General features: G+C 42.4%; 1 protein-coding gene and 1 non-coding gene across 3 annotated transcripts in view; both read left to right on the forward strand.

Moving 5' to 3' along the window:
- Positions 1-26,250, forward strand: part of LOC132887210 (guanine nucleotide exchange factor VAV3) — a 261,559-nt gene that overhangs the window by 87,955 nt on the left and 147,354 nt on the right. For both annotated transcript variants that reach the window (XM_060922681.1, XM_060922680.1), the window contains exon 2: positions 8,157-8,273. In XM_060922681.1, the coding sequence (XP_060778664.1) occupies positions 8,157-8,273 (117 nt within the window). The remainder of the gene's footprint in view (positions 1-8,156; positions 8,274-26,250) is intronic.
- On the forward strand, positions 909-981 carry trnar-ccg (transfer RNA arginine (anticodon CCG)). Its single transcript has one exon. It is a non-coding gene; the product is annotated as a tRNA-Arg (tRNA).

Consider the following 26,250-nt stretch of genomic DNA (forward strand, 5'->3'; position numbering starts at 1 on the left):
ACACTGGCAGGTGGGGCTAATGACAAGAACTATTTTCCTTTTTTCAAAAGACAGAAAACAAATCCCCTTCGGAAATGTAAAATTCCTTCAGATCTTGCTTGTGATGCATTTGGCTTGATTCCCCAAGAACATAGTACAACCTCGATGTCAAAAAAGTTGTGACGGTGGCAACAAAAGACTTGCAAAGTTGTGGAACGCTCAAAATCTGCCTGCTTAGAACATTCTACAGGTAAACAGGTTAACTGGTAATTGGAAAGGCTCAGTTGTTCAACAAGCAAGGATGGGGTGAGGTTCATCACAAATAGTCCAACAGTTTAAAAAACAACATTTCTCAATGTACAACTGCAAGGAGTTTAGGGATTTCACCATCATTAATCCATAGTATCATCAAAAGATTCAGAGAATCCAGAGAAATCTTTGTATGCAAGAGGCAAGGCCGAAAACCAACATTGGACCCCTGTGACCTTCAAGCCCTCAGGTGGCACTGCATTAAAAACCTACATGATTGTATAAAGGACATTACTCAACGAACTTGGGAACACTGAAAAACCGTTGTACATAAGCATCTTCACTGTATCTCCCATGCAAAGCGAAAACCAGATAGCAACAACGTCCAGAAACACTGCCTAATTCACTGGGCCTGAGCACATCTGAGGTTGTTCCATCTTTGATTGTGTTTGAATGATTGGCAAGATTTTCTAGACGTCAGTTGAGTTAAACACATGCCTTTCCCAGTATTTTTGGTACATGTGTGAATCAGCCAGAATGGTTGAAATGTTTGAACAATTTCTAATCATCTTAAAGGACTATAATAAATGGAGAAGCATCATTGAGATTATAGCCCCAGGCCACCTGAGTTAAAGTATTAAACTGCACAGAATAATGTATCACTGAAGGCTCCTGCATGTGGCCCAGTGGCCTAATGGAGAAGGCATCAGCCTCCGAAGCTGGGGATTGTGGGTTCAAGTCCCACCTGGGTCATACCTTCCAAGACTTACTCTGGGGCTCTGTATAGTTCAAGAGCATCTCCCATGGCAAAAAATAAATAAAGTCTTCAGTGAACATACTAGCAGTTATGTCATAGAGCAGGGCTTTTCAAAGTGGGGGGGGGTGCAATGTGAGGAAACATAAACCAGAATAAGTTACTATTGTGGACATTTAGTGAACTTCAGCTAGCCTTTGCCAGAGACAAAATGGATCAATTTTTAGTACCTAAAGCTACAGTGAGTGAGGAGACAGAGTCTGGGCCAAGCAAAAAATCAGACCCTCCAGGATTTCGTGATGTTGCAATTTGCAAATTCAACCAATCCCCGCGAATTCAGGGCGGTGTTGCAATTATATCCAATCACCGCAACCTTCCCGCAAATTTGACCAATCATTGGCGTCATCTTGAGGTGACATCGACAAACTACCTTCCGCCTTACTTCCGTGTATACGTTCAAGAGAAGCAGCATGCGCACAGTGTTGCCATATTGGGCGGTTTTAAGTGCATTTTGGCGGGTTTTGAACATATTTTGGAATGGAAAACGTCAGCAGTATCTGGCAACACTGCATGTGCGAGTCAGTGTTTATATAGGCTTAAATTCTGTTACTGAAAGTGTGTTATGTTTACAGTGAAGGACTGTGCGCACTTTACATTATTTTTTTACTTAATACAAGAAATTAATGGATGCCAACATTTTTGCCAAAATGGTATTTTATTTTCCATTGTTTCAGCAGCTTCAGCATCATACTGTGAGATTCTGTTCAAATTGTTGTTTTCCTTCTATGAAGCCTGAGCCATTTATTTTATTAGTTTATAATTATTGTTTAATTTAGTCTTCAGGAGAGACTGCCTGCACACAGTACTAGTATTAATAGTTTTTTTTCTTACATGAAAGCTGAGGCATTTATATTATACTTTAAGGTAACTTCATGTTGTGCTGTGAGGTTCTCTGCACTTTAACTTTTGAACCAACAGGTGCATTTGGATAAGTAAAGCCTATTGTTCTGCATTTTTGTAGTCCTGGTAATCTTTTATATTGGTAAAGTTGTTTATAGGACCATTTCTCAGTGTCTTTGTTTTTTTAATCAATAGTTTTTCAGTAATAACTTAATATTTAACATATCACTCAATTTTAATCACAAAAAGAGAAAATCGCAACAATTTCTCGCAACTTTCACTTCCTCCCGCAATGTAATCGCAACAAAAACCTAAAAAACACCACAACTTTCATCGCAATTTTTTGGAAAACCCCCGCAACATCAGACATTTTAGCCTGCAACAATCACAAAAAAGGCTCGCGGAATCCTGGGAGGGACTAAAAAAAGAAGGAAGTATGAGCACGATTATTTAAAGTTTGGATTTTCATGGACTGGATCTGAAGATGCTCCACTGCCACAATGTGTTGTCTGCCAAGAAGTGCTAGCTAACGATGCTATGAGATGTTTAAAATGTGTAAAAAGATGTTTTAAAAAGCACAGATGTTTAAAATGTGTAAAAGAAAAAAATAAAAATGTGTACAACAACCATTTATTTAAAATACGAATGGAACATTACGTATAGCAACAACAAACATTGTAAGGGGGGGGGCTGTTGTTTATTTGCTCTCTGGGGGGGGGCTGACTCTCCCACACTTTGAAAACCCCTGTCATAGAGTAAAAATACTAAGGGATGGAGTGTGTGATCACACTGGGAATTGTTAGCTTAATTATTTCAACCAGTTTGCCAGAGCAGGTTATGTTTTTGCCTCTGTTTGTTGGTTTGCTTGTTTGTTCCCAACGTAACTCAAAAAGTAGTGAACGGATTTTGATGAAATTTGGTGGAAAGGTGAGCCATGGACCAAGGAACAAATGATTAGATTTTGATGCAGATCTGAATATGTAGCTTGGTGAAGGTCTCCACCCTACCGAGTACCCTTCTAGTTTTTTTTTCTTTTTTTTGTGTGTGTGTGCCTCACTTTCCTGTACTTTTGTACTTCAGTTCATTAAAATAAACTCGAGCTTCATATCTCAGAAGATATCTAAGAAACTTGTGTGTGTGTATGTGGAGGGGAAGCAGGAGAGCATTATACAGTAATAAGCTAACAGTAACCCATTTAGATCATTATCATCAGACACACTTCCTGATTGTAATCTCTCCCTCAGAAGCAACACTGAATGAGTTGTTTATTTGTGTATGTATTTTTTGAAACTATTTCCCTGTCAGTTCCATTAAACAATTAGGGCAGGATCTTTCAGCATAAGGGGTGTGGTTATTCACTGAAGGAGGAGCGGGGTCTCAGTGAAGGAGCTGCAGTGTTTTAGGGAAACTAAAAGGGGCGTGGTCATTCAGAGGTAAAAGTTTTTCTATGAAGGACGCGTGGCATTTTGGTGAAGGAGGTGTGACCTTTTAGTGAATGTTTTTCCATGTAGGAGGCATGGCCTTTTGGTGAAAGTAGTTTTTTCCTGAAAGGGGATTGAACGCTTAGAGAAAGCGTGGCCTTCCAGTGAAAGTGGCCTTTCGATCAAAGTAGTTTTTTGGTCATTGAAGGAGGTGTGACTTTTCAGTGGATGTTTTTTTTTCTGAAAAAAAAAAGAAAAGGATGAAGGTGTGGCCTTTCAGTAAAATTAGCTTTTGTGAGCTTTCTAACATCGCTGCAGTGACCTGGATGTGTAGATTCCTCCTCTACAACATCCAAAGGATCCACCCTTTTCTCGCCACCTACTCTACTCAGCTCCTGGTCCAAGCATTGATCCTGTCCCTCGTGGACTACTGCAACTCTCTCCTTTCTGGCCTTCCAGCATCTGTCATCAGACCCCTGCAGCTCATCCCAAATGCTGCAGCTCACCTGGTCTACAACTTCTCTCGTTCTTCCCATGTCACCCCTCTGTTTGCCGACCTGCACTGGCTACCTATCGCAGCTCGTATCAAATTTAAGACCTTGGTGCTAGCTTACCAGACTCTCAAGGGGTTAGAGCCAGCATACCTCCAGAGTCTGTTATGCCTGTACATGCCAGACACATCCCTATGCTCTGCGACTACTGGTCACCCAGCCCGCTCAAGACTGCTGTCTGTCCTGGTTCCCCGTTGGTGGAATGACCTTCCCATTGAGGCCAGAATTGCTGACTCCCTGACCACCTTCAAACGCAGACTGAAGACTCACCTCTTCAGGCTGCCTGCTTCTCTGCCCACTGTGTAACTGTGTATCGGTCAAGACCAATCCAGGCTGCGCACTGTCTAGCCTGGGGTTAGCCGTTTGGGTTTTCTATTTAGTTGTGCCTTGTACCATTGGTTTGTTTCCTTGGCTGTTTGCTGAGTGTTGGTACTTCAACAGAATATTACACTTGGTATTATTCTGGCACTTGTTTAGTTGGCACTAGAACTTTCTTGTGCCAAAGTTCAGCACTTCGTGTACCTGACTTTTGCACGCGTTGCACATCGCTCTGGATAAGAGTGTCTGATAAATGGCATGTAATGTAATGTAGTGAAAGTCTTTTTTTCTAATAGATGTGGTCTTTTCTTCATAAAGGAGGCGTGGTCTCAGTGAAGGAGGCATTTTCTTTATGAAACAAATTTTTTGAAATATGGGTGTGGTCTCAGCGAACTAGGCATGGTCTCTGGCATGCTTTATAATCATACTGAAAAGTTTGACATTAATCATATCTTCTTATTTATGTTACATGTCACCAAATATTTATACGTAATGTCTTTTTGCCACACCCTTTATGTTATGATATTTAGAAACCACCCTCAGTAATAATATCATATCCACTTTACTATTATATCCATTTATTAGCTGTGTGAAGTGTCACTGAGTCACTGGTCAGGGATCGACATACACACTAACACACTTCTCATTAATCAGGCTGCCTTAGCATCTGTCTTCACACACACACACACACACACACACACACATTTTGGTTTCCAATGCAAACTTTCTCTGCTAATTTTCGATATTCTTCAGCCGAGTGAAGAAGTGCCAGGAAACAGTGAGAGATGAGCTCATGTCTGGCTTGTACGGGTGTGTGTGCAAAAATTAAATTATGGGCTATGTCCCAAATATTACTGTATTTAATAGTGTACACCGTTAATACTACAACGTTTATTTTGCACATGATAGAACCCTTGGACTGACATTTTTGCGGAAAAAAATAAATTAGACACAGCGCTGATCCGATACCCAGGATCAGATCAGACTGATACCAGTACCAAATTGTTTGTACTGGATTTGGTATCAGAGAAAAATTTGATCTTGGAACAAATGGAAAAGATCAGAATTTGCTTTTGGAAAATATATTTAATTGGAAATGTTTGCTTGCAGTACAGTATAAAGAAACGTTTTGTTAGGACTGATTTGTAAATTGTGTTTTTAGCTTTGCATTGTATATGCAAGTGCTTTAATTATCAAATATTTTTTAATCTTTAAAGTTTTTAAAGCTTTTTAAAGAATATAATATGGTTTGAGTATTGTTATCCGTCTTGGTTGATACTCGAGGTTTCAGTTTCAGTATTAGTATTGGTATCAGAAAACATAAAAGTGGTATTGTTCCATCTCGAGACAGGTTCAGGTTCAGGTTCTGATACAGATACCGAAACCTGGAGTATCAGCCGATACAGATCCGCATCCCGTGTTTTAACTCCTTCACACAGAAATCATTACATTGTAGATATGATAAATGTAAGAAAGTGTCATGGTGGTACCGGACTAGGACTCTGATCAGCCACTGCACATCACATGATCACTTACGACACTTATGTCACATGACTGTTTCTACCTGATTCACATGTATGTTAATGAGCACTAGTAGTTAAGTCATGTCTTGTGCAGCATTCGGTGTCTAACTTTTGTCTTCATTGTGGGTTGTACCCTTTACCCTATCACTTGTACCATGTACCCTGTGACCTGTACCCTTTACACTGTAACCTGTACCCTTTACTCTGTACCCCATACCCTTTACCATGTACCCTTTAACCTTTACCCTTTACCCCATACCCTTTATCCTGCACCATTTACCCCGTTCCCTGCACCCTTTACAGTGCACCATTTACCCTGTACTGTTTACCCTGTACCCTTTACCCTGTAGCCTTTACCATGTACCCTTTAACCTTTACCCTTTACCCCATACTCTTTACCCTGTACCCTGCACCATTTACCCTGTTCCCTGCACCCTTTACAGTGTACCGTTTACCCTGTACCCTTTACCCCATACTCTTTACCCTGTACCATTTACCCTGTTCCCTGCACCCTTTACAGTGTACCATTTACCCTGTACCCTTTACTCCATACCCTTTACCCTGTACCTTTTACCCTGTACCTTTTACCCTGTACCCTTTACCCTGTACCTTTTACCCTGTACCCTTTACCCTGTACCCTTTACCCCATACTCTTTACCCTGCACCATTTACCCTGTTCCCTGCACCCTTTACAGTGTACCGTTTACCCTGTACCCTTTACCCCATACTCTTTACCCTGTACCCTGCACCATTTACCCTGTTCCCTGCACCCTTTACAGTGTACCGTTTACCCTGTACCCTTTACTCCATACCCTTTACCCTGTACCTTTTACCCTGTACCCTTTACCCTGTACCTTTTACCCTGTACCCTTTACCCTGTACCCTTTACCCCATACTCTTTACCCTGTACCCTTTACCCCATACTCTGCACCATTTACCCTGTTCCCTGCACCCTTTACAGTGTACCGTTTACCCTGTACCCTTTACCCCATACTCTTTACCCTGTACCCTGCACCATTTACCCTGTTCCCTGCACCCTTTACAGTGTACCGTTTACCCTGTACCCTTTACTCCATACCCTTTACCCTGTACCTTTTACCCTGTACCCTTTACCCCATACTCTGCACCATTTACCCTGTTCCCTGCACCCTTTACAGTGTACCGTTTACCCTGTACCCTTTACCCCATACTCTTTACCCTGTACCCTGCACCATTTACCCTGTTCCCTGCACCCTTTACAGTGTACCGTTTACCCTGTACCCTTTACTCCATACCCTTTACCCTGTACCTTTTACCCTGTACCCTTTACCCTGTACCTTTTACCCTGTACCCTTTACCCTGTACCTTTTACCCTGTACCCTTTACCCTGTACCCTTTACCCCATACTCTTTACCCTTTACCCTGCACCATTTACCCTGTTCCCTGCACCCTTTACAGTGTACCGTTTACCCTGTACCCTTTACCCCATACTCTTTACCCTGTACCCTGCACCATTTACCCTGTTCCCTGCACCCTTTACAGTGTACCGTTTACCCTGTACCCTTTACTCCATACCCTTTACCCTGTACCTTTTACCCTGTACCCTTTACCCTGTACCCTTTACCCTGTACCTTTTACCCTGTACCCTTTACCCTGTACCCTGCACCATTTACCCTGTTCCCTGCACCCTTTACAGTGTACCGTTTACCCTGTACCCTTTACCCTGTACCCTTTACCCTGTACCCTTTACCCTGTACCTTTTACCCTGTACCCTTTACCCTGTACCCTTTACCCTGTACCTTTTACCCTGTACCCTTTACTCCATACCCTTTACCCTGTACCCTTTACCCTGTACCTTTTACCCTGTACCCTTTACCCTGTACCCTTTACCCTGTACCCTTTACCATGTGCCCTTTACCATGTGCCCTTTACCCTGTACCTTATACCCTATACCCTTTACCCAGTACCCTTTACCCCATACCCCTTACCATACCCCTTACCCTGTCCCCTGCACCCTGTACCCTTTACCCTACATGTTTTTGCCTTCAGCTCATAGTTAATTTTGAAGTTTCTGAGCTCTATAACGTCTGTATTGTTTGAGATTTTTTTGTATCAAAAGAAACTTAATCTATGACAGAAATGAAGTATAAATATTATAAAATGAATCCTAACAAAAGAACAACTTGTCAAATCTATTTAAATGTCAACATTTCTCGTACCGTTAACATTTCCAGTAACATTTCCATTACTAAATTTTCTAAATCCAATTCCAATTCTTGTTGATTGTTAGAAGATCTGATATCTGATGTTTTCTCTGATATAACGCATGGCCCAACATTGTTGTCCTGCTACTGGGTATCAGACCTTTGTCATGTCTAGTTCAGGTGTGATAGTTTCTTAACCTGCGATAAAAGATTCGAACCCTGATTATTATATGAAAAATGACCTGGAATTAAACAGCATTCTTGTGGTCTGTGTGCAGTTCCTGTGCCTGAAAAACATCAGAACATTCCTGGCGGCGTGCTGCGAAGTGTTCAGCATGAAGAAGAGTGAGCTATTCGAGGCTTTCGACCTGTTCGACGTACGTGACTTCGGCAAGGTAGGCCATGTTTGACTTTCTCTGAAGAGTCTGTGATGGAGAATTGAAACCGCAACCCAGACGCTGATGTGTCTGGGAAATGTTCTTTAGATTTTATATCAATACAGCAGCAGAATTGATTTTGTTATAACAGAAAGATCATCTGTCCTTCACAGTGTTGATTCATTTTCTAGAACAGCAGCTCTGAGAACAGCAGGGCAGCTGCAAATCACAGGTTTATATTAATGCCAACGTGGTCACGCTATGGTGTCTATAGTAACAGCTCGTTCAGGGGGACGTGTCCAAGGTTTCTTAGTAACATGACAAACTGTAGGTCTTTAATAGAGGGAACAGCCGTTTATAGCCGCTAAAGAGCAATTCCAGCGTTATGGACGTGACACTTGAACTCAAAATGGCAACAAATGACCCAGTGCATGTTTTATTGTCTCCCAGTATTTAAACAGGTGTTGCATATTTTAAGGCTGTACCATACTGGAGAAGTGATAGAACAAGAACAATTCCCATAGTACATCTAGGGCATGCCAGGAAATGCCAATATAAGATGCGTTATGGATGTGACAGAAAAAGTATCACTTTTCTTGGGTGACTGTACATTTTTATCAAACTCTGTAAAATTGTAAACCTAATGTCGAAATGGAGATATCCATTTGATAGAGGGGTCCAAGGTGAATATTAAAAAATCTTTGTTTAAAATATTTTGTATTTCATGCAGAGTTTCGGAAGGAAAAGTCAGCGTTATGGATGTGACGAAATTCCGTTATGGATGTGACACGTCTGAAATAGACATGGCATATGTTTAGAAAATCAGCAATTTAACCACCATAACCCTTTGAAAAACTCTCTAAATATCAGCTAAAACTATCAAAGTTCTTAAATAATATTTAGGATGGCTATTGTTTTGCTGTTTTGTGGATTTTAGCATACATTTCTGTGGCTTGTGGCAATAATATAGAATTGTACATGATCAAAGTTGATTTTAGCTTGGGTTTTACATTATAAGAAAGAAAGACTGACAGTGACATATTAGGTTGGTTACAAATTGGTTCAACTTATTCACATCTGTAAAATACAGGCCTAGGTGATATCTCTGGGAGTGGTTTTGATGTATTACATGTTGCTTTATTTTTGCACGGTGAGGTTGACATTTACATGGAATTGCCCTTGAATGTAAGTGAAAAGAGGAACTAAGTCCTTTCACAGATGTTCCACAACATAAATTTAACTGTAAATGAATAAAAAGGTATGAGGTGTCATTCTATCATAAAAATATAATTGTTGGCGGAATAAGACTTGGGGACATCCTGTTATGGAAAAACAATCAACTTCACAGTAACTCTGATTTAACGAGCTGACCATCATGTCTCTGTAACGAAAATGTTTTGAGCAGATATGTTTCAAAAATACATTTATTAACGTTTAAATAGTAAAAGGTTAAATAAAGCAACAGCGGCGTGAGTTTAAGATGGCAGATGCTGTGCTGCGTCATTGCTCTCTGAAATAACGAGCTGTTAAAGCCCATTAAAAACACGACCGCTTTGCAGAACTCGCTTCATTTAATGAGTGGAAACTCCCGCACCACTCTGGCCTCATTTCATACAGTCAAGGTTGACTAAGTTCATCTCTGTAAAACCCCCCCCCCCCCCCCCCCACACACACACACACACATTGCAAAGTGAGCAGTATTTCTTCCTGACTGAGCAAAATTCACTCATCTGTAGACAGCTGTGTTGCTAATCCTTTATAAAATCTATGACAGTATTTACCATGTATAACAGACCTGGGCATTTTACGGCCCGCGGGCTGCATCCGGCCCTTTGGTTCATTCTGACCGGCCCGCGTAAGGTTAATTAGAAATGACAAAATAAACGTATTTCCTAATTTTACCTCATGCATGGACTGAATGTGCATTGCTTTTATTTTGAAGTTGTGTTCAACAAAAACGCAACGCGCGTGACATGAACATGACATGAAATCCCACGAAACCTAATCCCGCGATAACTACTTCCGTAATTTGTCCAGACCAACCACAAACTTGTACATCATCCTCCAAACGGTCCAGCCAATCACATAGTGTGACGTCACCAGCAGGCGCCGGAGCCCGAGCCGATCTGTAGATCTGATACCTACACCACACCGAATCAACTGATGATCATCTGTCAGCTGTGCTTCGTATCTCCACCTCAGACATTCAACCTGACTCTGATGCACTCGTTAAAGACCAACAGAGACTAGATTTCTCTCACTGAACAAATAAAAAACTGAAAAACACCAAATGAGGTGATTAGACTACAAATGTGGGCATCATTATTATAATATGATGTATCTTGCTTGATATTTGGAGTAGAAAGACAATATTGTGATGTCTTTATTGTGTTTTGGGGTGAATGTGACTGAAAAAAAAAATGGTACAAACGATCACATTTGTAGCAGATCACAGAATCCAGGGACACATGTCTGCCCGGGGGCATTTTGAGTTATTGACAGATTCAGAAAGTACAGTTTCTAAGCTTTCCAATGATGCCTTCCATGTGGAGATCTGACAATATTTGAAGAATGTGTGGCCTTTTGAAAGTGTATACTTCTTAAAACAGAAAAGGGAGAAAATCGCCCTCAAAGTTTTCCATCTCAGCTACTCTGGGTGCAGGGCGGGCACATAATGCTGCTCATTTGCATGACATTAAGGAAAGCCCTACCCCCTACGAGCTAGCACGATGCTACTTTCATGTAAACAAAGATCACCACGTCAATTTTCCTTCCATGCAAAGTATGCCCAAAACAATTACGAAGTACAAAAATAAGTCCTAAAGTATACTTTAACGTTTTGTGGTTGAAAAATTACTCACACCGTAAGAAAGAAAGATAGCACGATGATGACAACTAACACAACACTAGTTTCATGTAAAGCCTCGGTCACAACCGGCCGTACAGTACGCTCTCCTACAGCCGGTCTACATGCAAAAAACGCAAGAAACACACGGAGAGCGCGCATGAAACGCACGAGAGCGCGCGTGTGAAAAGCACGAGAGCGCGCGTGTGACGTGCTGATTTTCGAGCCGCAGACCGGCCGCAGAGGTTCTTTGTCATGTCAAACAAACTCTACGGGCGCTTACGTTTTTTTCAGGTTGCAGGACAAACTTACGGCCAACGCGCGTCTTTCTCCGTGAACAAAAAAAACCCGCAGCGATTTGGGAAACGCCAAAAATCACATGGCCAAAAAATCGTACGTCCGGTTGTGACCTAGGCTTAACCAAACCACAACACTCTCCGTTACATGCAAAAATAACCACACAGCCTCAAGGCCAATTTATGCTGACAACCCAGTCCTCGCAGACGGTGTCGCAGACAGTGTCTGCGTAGCCCCCCCCACCTTCGCAGACGCTCTGCGCGCACCTCCCAAAAATTGTGACCACCGCAGAAGCCTCGCAGACAGCGCCGCAGACAAGAGGGCTCTGATTGGTCCACTCTACCCGCTGTACACGCACTTCCGCTTCCCTACTTTCCCGGTTTTTGTTTTCACGACCGGCATTTTTAAAAACACGAGCGAAGATGGAGCAGCATGAAAAGCGGTTGATTGAGGAAGTACGTACATCTATACGACTCCAGTTCTAGTCATTATATAAAAAAAAAAAAGTTCTAGTCATTATAAGTAACCGGAGGATAAACACTCCACTAACCACACCCACCAACTACTCCTAGCGACTTCGCGCCCCCTTGCGTTGTGCCGGTGAATAACATCGTGCACGCCTATTCCCCCGCTCAACAATAAATTACAACTGTCTGCGAAAAGCTATCTGCGAAAGCCTTGTCGCAAGAGCATGCAGAGGCCTTTAGATTAATAAACTCACCCCATCAGAAAGAGAAACGGCGCCTTGCACACACCAATGCCTCCGATGGAATGTAATCCTAGAACGGTCCGTGTATCATCCGATCATTCAAGTATTCCATTCAATCTGGAAAACGAGGTTGCGTTTTTTTTTGCTAGAAATGGTTATCTCCGATGTAAATACCGTGTGTCTGTTTGCTTTGCAGTGTTTCAGCTCCTCTGCGCTCTGTTTAGTAACTCATTCCATAGTGAAATCACACGCCTGTATGCAGGTTAAGTAGCCACGAGCTCAACTCGGATCATACAGCTGATTCGTGAAAAAAAAAAGACTTAAATCATCATGTGAATGGCCCATATGGTAATTTACCCACACCCCCCAGCAGGCTACAGTCCTGACAAAAACGAGACAATTTGCAACAAAAAATGTATGCTTTTCCAACAAAACAATCTATTATCTGAAATACTGATTGCATTCTTCAAGATCTCAACTTGCACATGATGGAAAAAAACAAAAATCACAAATTTCGAAAAAAAATGCTTCTTTTGCAATTATCTCGGATTCGTTTCGGCCGACATGTGTCCCTGGATCCGGTGAGGGGTCACATTTTGTTAACCACTGTTTTGGGAAATTTGATTGAATAAATGACATTTTTTGTAAGGCAACCTCATTTCTTCCATACTCTTACCAGTCTTAGCAGCTTGTAAAAACAATGTTATTTACTGCTTTATATAAAGAAATACAATTAATATTATGCAGAATTTAGTTCAGCCTTTTGGTCCGGCCCTCCACAAAATTTTCTGTTTCTCATGTGGCCCCATGGAAAAAATAATTGCCCAGCCCTGATGTATAATGATATATGTAAGGCGGATAAAGTCTGTCTCAGCGTCTTCTAATTTTGGACGTGTGAGGAGACAAGAATCCAAAAAAAACCGTGTCCGTGGCATGAGACGTCCTTAAAAATTGGCACGAAACAGTGTCTTGGCTCACGCTGTCTCTCACTCCTACTGGATGCTTCCCTTCTCAGATGATTAAAAGTAAGGCTCTGGGTTACTGATCTGAAGGTCATGGGTTCAAGCCCCAGCATTAACAAGCAGCCACTACTGGGCTCTTGAGGAAGGCCCTTAACCCTGTTTGCTCCAGGAGCACTGTGTCATGTACTGTACCACCTTGTAACGTAATACCAGCTTGCCTGGCTCTGCCCACAGAGGAAACATCATTTTAGGGTGTACTCATGCTGAGTGTGAAAGGATGCACCATTCCCAACTAGTGTGATCGCCACATGCCACGCTCTGGTACGGTACAAATCAGTGTGATCACTAACTCAAACGCTATGATGTTTTTGACACTTTTCAATGCGTTTGTGAATCTTCATCTTCTTTTGGCTGCTCCCATATGTTCAGGGTCACCACGGTGGATCTGTTCCGCATATTTGATTTGGCATAGGTTTTACACCGGAGGCCCTTCCTGACACAGCCCTCCCTAATCTATCCAGCACTGGCTTGTACAAGCCCAGTATCCGGGTATTTTACCGAACCTGCATGTCTTTGGACTGTCTGTGAAACCAGAGCACCCAGAGGAAACCCATACAGACATGGAGAGAACATGCAAACGCTATACAGAAAGGCCCCTGTTGGCCATGACGTTCAAACCTGGAACCTTCTTGCTGTGAGGCAACCGTGCTAACCACTACACCACCATGCCGCTCACAATTTATTTGAAAATATTTGGGTTAATAACGGGTCCGGTTCTCACCTTAATGATGGATGTGAATTGTAGTTGTCAAGTAAAGCTGCAAATTCCTGCTTCGACCCCAGCTGCCTCCGTCAAAATCATCTCTGGCGTGATGCAGGAGTTACTGAAAATTGCTGCCTTGCATAATTGATCAATCTGTACGGCAGGCGAGAGGGCCTCCCAAAATGCCCCTGAATAAACCACAATGTAAAAACTGTCTCCAACAAGAGCGCTTTTCTTCAACGCAAAAAGTTGCATCGTGATGATGCAACTTGGTGGAGCCGGAGTCTTGGTGGGGTCTTGGTGGAGCCGGAGTCTGTCCCAGGAACATTGGGTGGGAGGTCGGAATCCACCCTGGATGGGATTGGGTGGGATGGGTTTCCGTCACAGGATACCACACACTCATTGACACCTATGGAGTCACCAATTGACTCAGGCTACATCCACACGACAACGGCAACGAGATGTTATTTAAAAATATATCGCGTCCAAATGGGCAACAATCAGTAAAATATCAGGTCCATATGGCAACGCAACGCTTGCTGAAAACGATGCAATACACATGCCACACCTCTAGGGGCGCTGTAAGACTGTCCCTTCGGAGACACCAGAACAATAGAAGAAGTAAGGACGCATGCGCATAAACTATTATGCGTGAGACTTCATATTAGCCACAAAGTCAGGAAAATCTGTTTGTAAAATTACATTATAATGACCAAATACAATGAAAAGTATTTTTCCAGTCTCACCTGTGAAAGGTAATCCCATGTGATCTCGTTTGGACGGTAAACCTGTTGGTACAGTTAAACGCAGCTAATCTTTATTCTCCGCTTTGACCTATCCAATATGGCGGCGAGGATGACGTATGATTCTACGCAGAAGGCGGCGTCTTTAATGGTCCGGAATAAATTGAATGCTACACGTTGATGGATTAATTTGTTGTTTCTCAGCTGTGAAAGGTAATCCCATGTGATCTCGTTTGGACGGTAAACCTGTTGGTACAGTTAAACGCAGCACATGAATCTTTATTCTCCGCTTTGACCTATCCAATATGGCGGCGAGGATGACGTATGATTCTACGCGGAAGGCGGCGTCTTTAATGGTCCGGAATAAATTGAATGCTACACGTTGATGGATTAATTTGCTCCTCTACGCCCTTTTTGAGGAATGTATTGTCGGACTTAAACCAACATCTGAAGAGGTGAGATCGCTCCTTTTTTTCCCTATTTTTGCTGGCGGGATTGACTCTGCCCTAAGGGCAGAGTCTCTCTCTCTCTCTCTCTCTCTCTCTCTCTCACTTTGCACCATTACACAATAAATATTCACAGTGAAAGTATTTTGTAAGCGCGTTTCATGAACCAAGTTATAGGATTTGTTGACAACTCGCATCGAGTTCGTTACACTTCTACCCGGCGTGAAGCACATGTGGTTGTGACGTCATCGTAAACAAATCCGTTCTACTCATCCAGACGACTTCACAATGGCAACGTTGCCAGATCTTTCCACTCTGGAACCCGTTCTCAAAAAGATTGCGTTTTGGGCACCCAAAACGCCGGTGCCGTGTGGACGCCAGGCCTAAATGATAAGCAATTGTATCGGAGTCACCTGAATCCGTTGCCGTGTGGACAGGGCCTCAGTCATACTCAGGCAGGGAGCAGTTTGAGTGCTGACCAGCGGGGGGAGGGGAGGGGAGGGGTGGGCAGTCATACTCGAGTGTGAGTACGTCCTAAAATGTATAACTTCATCCAGCTTTGCCTTATCGCCTTTCTATAAGTCAGAAACCTGAGTGTGGATTGTGTCGAGTTTGGATTGGCTTTACAGGTTTAAGAGACCAAACACGGGGTGCCAAAACTTTTTTCCCACAGATAAGAGAAGCTGTTTCAAATGAGATATTTCTCCCTAACTTTATCGTTTCACACCTTCATAAGTGTGTATCCTGTGATCACAGTTTAGCCGGTTCATCGTGGTCTTGGTGGAGCCGGAGTCTGTCCCAGGAACATTGGGTGGGAGGTCGGAATCCACCCTGGATGGGATTGGGTGGGATGGGTTTCCGTCACAGGATACCACACACTCATTCACGCCTATGGAGTCACCAGCTGACTTACTAGAATGCTTTGGGAATTGGAGGAAACCAGAGAACCTGGAATAAACCCAAACAGACTCGGGAACATGTGAAACTCCATACAGACAGGAGACTGACTCCAGGATCGAACCGGAGACGCGGCGATTATCACAGTATGTCAGTTTAAAGGAGAAGTTTACTGTCTGTGAGGTGAATTGCAATAGTAATAACAACTCATCTGCACCTCCAGGTAAAAATGACAATTTTTTTTATAAGGTCTTAAACGTTATGAAAAAAAAATTGTCATTCAGAATTGGGTTAGACTTGTCCAGGGTGTACCCCGCCTTTCGCCCGTAGTCAGCTGGGATAGGCTCCAGCTTGCCTGTGACCCTGTAGAACAGGATAAAGTGGCTAGAGATAATGAGATGAGATGAAAGACCCCCTGACACCAGGATCTGGTCTTCCCAGGCAGTCTCCTGTCCCAGTACTACCCAACTCCTTGAGGCATATGGGTGTGGCACCAATCTCTGTTTCAATAGCCCTCGGCCTCTTATATAATTAGGGTTACAGTGTGGGCGGGGCCTCTGGTAACCATGAGAGCTTAACTGCCCCACTTACATCTGTATTGCAGCATGCCTTGCCAGTAGGCACTATTTTTATGATGGTCTCTGGTATGACCCTACCACAAGTAGAACTCATGACCTCCCGGTCAAGAAGCGGACACGCCAACCACTAGGCCAACTCATAGCTATTTACTCTTTTACTGCAGTAGTAATAAAATCACTCAGTAGCTCTTAAGAAAGCTGTTTATTTCACTGGTTTTGCCCACCATATTGTCTCTACAAATCTGTGCATATTTAATGAGGTAAAATTAGCATAAATAGAAGTTAATGTTTATCTCATACAAACATACTTGTAAGAATATCAGCAATCAGATTAATTGTGATATTTATATATTTTTTAAACTATTCATGTTAGTATATTGTCTTAAATTCTCTGCATCTGTTACCTTTTAAGGAACAAGGTTCGGCTGGGGGTGGGGCTGATTTCAGGGCCAGAAAACTATAAACAGAAGCTTGTAATGAAGCAGATAAACAGCTCCACTGCATGGCAGTTCAGCCGATCACAATTTGTTCATGATTTCAACTAAACTCACCTATAATTACCAGGTCTTAAAGCATTTGAAACATCAGTAACAGCAGCTTTAATTCTGACGCTTGCCTTATTAACACACTGGGGATAAAAGGCTCCACAGCAGGTCGCTGTACGACTAGAGAGAGAAACGGATTCATCATTACAGAGGAAAAAGGCTTCAGTCTGAGAACGTGCTGAGATAAGTTCCTCCTGCATTCGAACACAGCTGACTGTGATTAGTCTGATCATGTGTGTTAGATTAAGACAGGGATTAATCTCTGCAGGGTGACAGCTCCAGGAGCGACAGAGACTCCGCTCACTCTGGTTCAGAGACGTTCTGTGCGCCATTTGAGCAGAAATAACTCATGAGCAAGCCGTTCTGCCACGCCCAGTTAGTGCCAACCAGCTCGCCTGGGAAGACGGCTCTCATAACAGCATGGATAGACTGCTCTCTCTCTCTCTCTCTCTCTCTCTCTGACCCTGAAAACCTCTTTCTCGCTTTCTCTCTCTCTCTCTCTGTGACCCTGAAAACCTCTCTCTCTCTCTCTCTCTCTCTCTCTCTCTCTCTCTCTCTCTCTCTGTGACCCTGAAAACCTCTTTCTCTCGGTCTCTCTCTCTGTGACCCTGAAAACCTCTTTCTCTCTCTCTCTCTCTGTGACCCTGAAAACCTCTTTCTCGCTTTCTCTCTCTCTCTCTCTCTCTCTCTCTCTCTCTCTCTCTGTGACCCTGAAAACCTCTTTCTCGCTTTCTCTCTCTCTCTGTGACCCTGAAAACCTCTTTCTCTCTCTCTCTCTCTCTCTCTCTCTGTGACCCTGAAAACCTCTTTCTCTCTCTCTGTGACCCTGAAAACCTCTTTCTCGCTTTCTCTCTCTCTCTCTGTGACCCTGAAAACCTCTTTCTCGCTTTCTCTCTCTCTCTGTGACCCTGAAAAAACTCTTTCTCTCTCTCTCTGTGACCCTGAAAACCTCTCTCTCTCTCTCTCTCTCTCTCTCTCTCTCTCTCTCTCTGTGACCCTGAAAACCTCTTTCTCTCTCTCTCTCTCTCTCTCTCTCTGTGACCCTGAAAACCTCTTTCTCTCTCTCTCTCTCTCTCTCTCTGTGACCCTGAAAACCTCTTTCTCTCTCTCTGTGACCCTGAAAACCTCTTTCTCGCTTTCTCTCTCTCTCTGTGACCCTGAAAAAACTCTTTCTCTCTCTCTGTGACCCTGAAAACCTCTCTCTCTCTCTCTCTCTCTCTCTCTCTGTGACCCTGAAAACCTCTTTCTCTCTCTCTGTGACCCTGAAAACCTCTTTCTCTCTCTCTCTCTCTCTCTCTGTGTGACCCTGAAAACCTCTTTCTCTCTCTCTCTCTCTCTCTCTCTCTCTCTCTGTGACCCTGAAAACCTCTTTCTCTCTCTCTCTCTCTCTCTCTCTCTCTCTCTCTGTGTGACCCTGAAAACCTCTTTCTCTCTCTCTCTCTCTGTCTCACTCTCAGTGACCCTTAAATCCTCTCTCGCTCTCTCTCATTCTTAATGTGTCTCTCTCTGTCTGTCTCTCTCCTGCTCTCTTTCCCATTGTCTCTCTCTCTGTGTCTCCCTCTGTCTGTCTGCCTCTCTCTCTCTATCATTTTCTCTCTCTCTCTCGTTGTGTCAGTCTGTCTGTCTGTCTCTCTCTCTCTCTGTCTCTCTCTCATTGTCTCTCTGTCATTGTGTTTTTCTGTCTGTCTGTGTCTGTCTGTCTGTCTGTCTGTCTCTTTCTTGTTGTCTCTCTCTCTTTCTCGATGTGTGTCTCTCTGTCTGTCTGTCTGTCTCTCTGCCTCTCTTTCTCTGTGTCTCTCTTTCTCTGTCCCTGTCTCTCGTTGTGTCTCTCTGTCTGTCTGTCTGTCTGTCTGTCTGTCTGTCTGTCTCCCTCTCTGTCTCTGTCTCTCTCTGTCTCGATGTGTCTCTCTCTCTGTCTGTCTGTCTGTCTCTCTCTCTATCACTTTCTTGTTCTTTCTTTCTCGTTCTGTCTGTCTGTCTGTCTGTCTGTCTGTCTCTCTTTGTGTCTTTCTGTCTGTCTCTTTCTCTCTTTCTCATTATCTCTCTCTCTCACTCTCTCGTGTCTTTCTGTCTGTATGTCTGTCTCTCTCTCTCATTGTGTTTTTCTATCTGTCTGTCTGTCTGTCTGTCTGTCTGTCTGTCTTGTCTGTCTTTCTCATGGTCTCTCTCTCTCTCTCTCTCTCTCATTGTGTCTCTCTGTCTGTCTTGCTCTCTGCCTCTCTTTTTCTGTCCCTATGTCTCTCTTTCTCTCTCTCTCTCCCCCCCCCCCCCTTGATCCACTTCCTGTTTCTTGCTCTGTGTTTTGTTTCCTATAAAACAACTGTTAGTAAAGATGGTCATTATTCACACACACACACACACACACACACACACACACACACACACACACACACACACACACACACACACAGCAGTGGTAGAAAGGAGAGAGTGTGTGTGTGTGTGTGTGTGTGTGTGTGTGTGTGTGTGTGTGTGTGTGTGTGTGAATAATGACCATCTTTACTAACAGTTTTTTTTTTTTTTGGAGTTCTCAACATCATTGTAAAGTAGAAGTAGAAGTTTCAGCGTTATTTGTTCTGTGGCGTCTGAGTCACTCGATGATGTGAGGAGCTCACGGGAGCAGAAATCTGAGAGCGAACTCGGGGCTTTGTGTAAAATCGTCACTGCACTCGGGACGTCTTTAGGAATCCGGCAGTAAAAATGAGACGAGGCTCTGATGCTCAGATCTGAAGAACTGCCTGGTGTGAGCAGATGGTCCTGATTGACTCGTTTCTCTCCAGCTGAGAGAGAGAGAGAGAGAGAGAGGGAGAGAGAGAGAGAGAGAGAGAGAGACCGAAAGCTTCTTACATTTCAGCTGAATTTCTGAAGAAGTGCTCAAAAGAAAATAAACAGTTTTCTGTTTTTTGTTGTATGAAGTCATCAGCAGTCACTTGCTTTAAAAAAGTTCTCTCTTGCGCGCGCACACACACACACACACACACACACACACACACACACACACACACACACACACACACACACACACACACGCTGCAGTGAGTTTGCCTGTGTTTAACCTGAGGGACTCTCAGTTTGAGTTCACAGCTGCGGTGATTAATATCCGATGTACGTTACACAACTCACACTGTGTCCTGTCACACTCATGAACTGGAACTGGAGCCTCCTCACACAACATCAGCGCCTGATCTCACTCATGCTGAACTGGATGAACACAAATCCCCACAGCCACGCCCCAAAACCTAGTGGCAAGCCTTCGCAGACCTCAGAGTGGAGCTCAATAGAACAGCAGAGTGGGAATAAATCTGGAATGGGACGTTCAACCAGGACATACGTGCGTATGATGGACTGATGTCCACATACTTTTGGCCATAGAGTGTATCACTGAATAGACTCATTCATTTAATCACGACGCCTGTTCAGTAACGTTTTTAAATGTCGATTCAGCTTTTACTATTGAGTTTAAGTGTAAAAGTTACAGGACGTTTGTAGTAAAACTCAGACTTCTGAAGGACAGGAGATGGTTTTGATTTTTCAGTATTTTATGATATCACTGAACCTGCTATGTTAACGATGCCATCTTTGATTCATAAATACACGAGTCGATATTTGATGATTCCGCTGAATCTAATATAATTTGATTCAGTATTCGACAATATCACCGAATCTGATACGATCCGATTTGATTCATAAGGAATTGATTGATACTCGATGATCCCACTGATCGAATGTGACTCGATTCATAAGGAAACAATTTGATATTCAACAGAGCCACTGAATCTGATATGATTCAATTTGATTCATAAGGCAATCATTCACTATTTGATAATACATACAGGTCAACCTTTAGTTCCCCACGGCCTTACAAAAGCTGTACTTTTCCCTTACATACACCCATGAGCCCTTATACACGAGAAAAAATTCTATATAATCCAAAGCGGGGCGGCACGGTGGTGTAGTGGTTAGCGCTGTCGCCTCACAGCAAGAAGGTCCTGGGTTCGAGCCCCGTGGCCGGCGAGGGCCTTTCTGTGTGGAGTTTGCATGTTCTCCCCGTGTCCGCGTGGGTTTCCTCTGGGTGCTCCGGTTTCCCCCACAGTCCAAAGACATGCAGGTTAGGTTAACTGGTGACTCTAAATTGACCGTAGGTGTGAATGTGAGTGTGAATGGTTGTCTGTGTCTATGTGTCAGCCCTGTGATGACCTGGCGACTTGTCCAGGGTGTACCCCGCCTTTCGCCCGTAGTCAGCTGGGATAGGCTCCAGCTTGCCTGCAACCCTGTAGAAGGATAAAGCGGCTACAGATAATGAGATGAGACGAGATATAATCCAAAGCACCGATTGTTTTATTCCACATTATACACTCCTATTGTAATAGGCATATTTATCACACTGCATCAAGTTAAAGGGATCAAATAAGCATGTACTGAATAAAAAGAAATTTTAGATCCCAGAGAAAACAACTGAATTAAAAAAGATTATGTCCAGTCAAGTAAACAATTATCTACTAAAGAGAATGACTGAACTATAAACTTAATTATTTAATATACATTGCATCAGTAATACCAGAATTATTGATGTCAATTTTGCAAATAAAATGTATTCATATTAAATAGTTCATAAAAATTACACAAAGTTCTGTTTCACAAGTGTTGACATCACCTACAATATCACATTCCACCAAAGAAAATTACCTGAAATATAACAGCAGTACTAAGTAGGTATGTTAATTAAAATAGTAGGTTACATGTAATAAATTATATACAGTGCTGAGCGTAAATGAGTGCAACCCCTTTGAAAAGTAACATTTTAAACAATATCTCAATGAACACAAACAATTTCCAAAATGTTGAAGTTTAATATAACATCTGTTTAACTTATAACGTGAAAGTAAGGTTAATAATATAACTTAGATTACACATTTTTCAGTTTTACTCAAATTAGGGTGGTGCAAAAATGAGTACACCCCACAACAAAACCTACTGCATCTAGTACTTTGTATGGCCTCCATGATTTTTAATGACAGCACCAAGTCTTCTAGGCATGGAATGAACAAGTTGGCGACATTTTGCAACATCAATCTTTTTCCATTCTTCAACAGTGACCTCTTTTATGGCCCTTTTCCACTACCCTTTTTCAGCTCACTTCAGCCCGACACGGCTCGCGTTTCGACTATCTAAAAACAGCACGACTCGGCTCGCTTCAGCCCTGCTTAGCACCCAAAACTCGCACGGTTTTGGAGTGGGGCTGAAGCGAGCCAAACCGAGCTGAGTGAGGCTAGGGGCGTGAGCAGGCACTCCCTTGTGCACTGATTGGCGAGGAGGAGTGTCCTCACACGCCCCGCGAGCACGCTGGGATCTGTAAACACCGCAAACCCGGAAGAAGGAGAATTACGAATTACGAGAATTATGAAGCCTTATGCGCCTCGCCTCATCTATACGCTCTTGCCAGTATCTGTTGGCGTTGTCGGTGACAACAAGCCACAGCACCAAGACCAGCAACACTAACGACTCCATGTCCTCCATGTTTATTGTTTACTCTCCGGGTTGTGAGACTACCGCTTAAAAGCTCACTGATGTCACTGTTTGCGCCGCCTAATGACATCACCTGACGTCCACCCACTTTCGCTAACTCCACCCAATGTGTCCACCCACTTCCAGCCAGCACGGTTCAGCGCGGTTGTAGTCGAAATGCAACTCCAACAGCCCCGCTCAGCTCGACTCAGCCCGACTCAGCACGGCACGGCTCAGCCGCGTTGGTAGTGGAAAAGCGGCATTAGTGACTGGATGCTGGATGGAGAGTGATACTCAACTTGTCTCTTCAGAATTCCCCAAAGAAAATAATTTCTTTCCACCACAAAGGTGAAGGCTACAAGAAGATCAGCAAAGCTTTACTTATCAGTCAGAATACTGTAGCAAAAGTGGTACAAAAATTTAAGAAAGATGGAACTGCAACCATCTCACAGAGACGTCCAGGTCGTCCACGGAAGTTAACACCTCGACAGGAGCGTCTTCTGATGAAAAGGGTTGAAGAAAATCGGCATGCAAGTTCACTGCAGTTATCTAAAGAAGTAGAAAGCCAAACTGGGGTGACTATTTCCCGTGACACAATACGGCGTACACTGCAGAGGAATGGCATGCATGGATGCCGTCCACGAAAGAAGCCTCTCCTAAAGCCCAGGCACAAAAAAGCCCACCTAGAGTTTGCCAGGGCCCATGCTGACAAAGATGAAGACTACTGGGACTCTATACTCTGGAGTGATGAGACCAAGATAAATGTTTTCGGAACTGATGGCTTCAAAACTGCATGGCATCGCAAAGGTGAGGAATACAAAGAAAAACGCCTGGTGCCTACAGTGAAACATGGTGGTGGCAGTGTCCTTATGTGGGGCTGCATGAGTGCTGCTGGTGTCAGGGAGCTGCATTTCATTGATGGCATCATGAATTCACAGATGTATTGCTCTATACTGAAAGAGAAGATGCTACCATCACTCCGTGCCCTTGGTCGTCGTGCACTTTTCCAACATGACTAAACACACATCTAAGGACACTGTTGGATTTCTGAAGAAGAACAGGGTGAAAGTGATTCAGTGGCCAAGTATGTCTCCTGATCTGAACCCAATCGAACACCTATGGGGAATTCTGAAGCGACAAGTTGAGCATCGCTCTCCATCCAGCATCCAGTCACTAAAAGAGGTCGTTGTTGAAGAATGGAAAAAGATTGATGTTGCAAAATGTCGCCAACTTGTTCATTCCATGCCTAGAAGACTTGGTGCTGTCATTAAAAATCATGGAGGCCATACAAAGTACTAGATGTAGTAGTTGTTGTTGTGGGGTGTACTCATTTTTGCACCACCCTAATTTGAGTAAAACTGAAAAATGTGTAATCTAAGTTATATTATTAACCTTACTTTCACGTTATAAGTTAAACAGATGTTATATTAAACTTTGTCTTGTCAACATTTTGGAAATTGTTTGCGTTCATTGAGATATTGTTTAAAATGTTACTTTTCAAAGGGGGTGCACTCATTTACGCTCAGCACTGTGTATAATAATGTTAAACAGTAAATGAAGTTTAGTAAAAGTTCCATTTGAGAAAAAAGTGTTGACACCACAAGCAGTGTTCGATCCGACTAAAGATGACCGAACCACATTTTTTTCCATTTTGCATTTTCTTCAAGCGGCAATTCCGAGAACCAACTAATTTAATTGGTGTGGCCTAGCTGCGAAAAATGGTCTGCCACATTCGGGGGGATGTTGTGTTCCACGAGAAATTGGCAGAACATAACTTCTGCAGCCGTCACAGAAGTCTGGGCAGTCCGAGCCAATGGACTTAAATGACCGGGAAAACCACGTGCAACTATAAAACCACATAAATCGAAAATAGTTCCGTTTCACTGGGCATGCGTGTTTGAAAAAATAAATGGTGGATACTAAGAAAATTTTCTTGGAGTAATGGAAAAAAATCTCTGATACAAAATGTAATTTTCCCGTATGAAAATCAGTGTACGCCGTATTAGCCAAAAAATTGCATTTTCCTGTACAAAATACAGGGAAACCGTATAACTTGACATGTATAATAATACCACTGAATCTAAAACTGTATGAACTGATTCATTGGGAAATGATTTGATATTTGGCCATACCACTGAATCTGGTACAAACTGATTCGATTCAAAAGGCAACATTTCAAAATTTGATAATAGCACTGAATCTGATATGATTTGAGTTGATTCATAAGGCAATGATTCAGTATTTGATTATATCATTGAATCTGCTATAATTTGATTCTTAAAGCAATGATACAGTATTTGACGATACCCCTGAATCTGTTACAATTTGATTCAATTCATAAGGCTAGTAATTTAATATTTGGTAACACCACTGAACCTGATATTACTCAAGTTGATTCATTAGAAAACGATTCGATATTTGGTAACACCACTGAATCTGATGTGAATTGATTCGATTTATTAGGAAACGATTCAATATTTGATAACACCACTGAATCTGATCGACTCAAGTCAATTCATTCAGAAGCAATTTGATATTTGATAACACCATTGAATCTGATCTGACTCGAGTCGATTCATTAGGAAACAATTAGATATTTGATAACACCACTGAATCTGATCTGACTCAAATCAGTTCATTAGGAAATTATTTGATATTTGATAACACCACTGAATCTGATCTGATTCGAGTTGATTCATTGGGAAACAATTTGATATTTGATAACACCATTGAATCTGATCTGACTCAAGTCGATTCATTAGGAAATTATTGGATATTTGATAAAACCACTGAATCTGATCTGACTCGAGTTGATTCATTAGGAAACGATTTGATATTTGATAACACCACTGAATCTGATCTGACTCAAGTCAGTTCATTAGGAAATGATTCGATATTTGATAACACCACTGAATCTGATCTGACTCAAGTCAGTTCATTAGGAAATGATTCGATATTTGATAACACCACTGAATCTGATCTGACTCGAGTCAGTTCATTAGGAAATGATTTGATATTTGATAACACCATTGAATCTGATCTGACTCGAGTCAGTTCATTAGGAAATGATTCGATATTTGATAACACCACTGAATCTGATCTGACTCGAGTCAGTTCATTAGGAAATGATTTGATATTTGATAACATCACTGAATCTGATCTGACTCGAGTTGATTCATTAGGAAATGATTTGATATTTGATAACACCACTGAATCTGATCTGACTCGAGTTGATTCATTAGGAAATGATTCGATATTTGATAACACCATTGAATCTGATCTGACTCGAGTTGATTCATTGGGAAACGATTCGATATTTGATAACACCACTGAATCTGATCTGACTCGAGTCAGTTCATTAGGAAATGATTTGATATTTGATAACACCACTGAATCTGATCTGACTCGAGTCAGTTCATTAGGAAATGATTTGATATTTGATAACACCACTGAATCTGATCTGACTCAAGTCAATTCATTCAGAAACAATTTGATATTTGATAACACCATTGAATCTGATCTGACTCGAGTCGATTCATTAGGAAACGATTCGATATTTGATAACACCATTGAATCTGATCTGACTCGAGTCGATTCATTAGGAAACGATTCGATATTTGATAACACCACTGAATCTGATCTGACTCCAGTTGATTCATTAGGAAATTATTTGATATTTGATAACACCACTGAATCTGATCTGAC

The sequence above is a fragment of the Neoarius graeffei genome, chromosome 5 (genome assembly GCF_027579695.1).
Source record: "Neoarius graeffei isolate fNeoGra1 chromosome 5, fNeoGra1.pri, whole genome shotgun sequence".
NCBI lineage: Eukaryota > Metazoa > Chordata > Actinopteri > Siluriformes > Ariidae > Neoarius > Neoarius graeffei.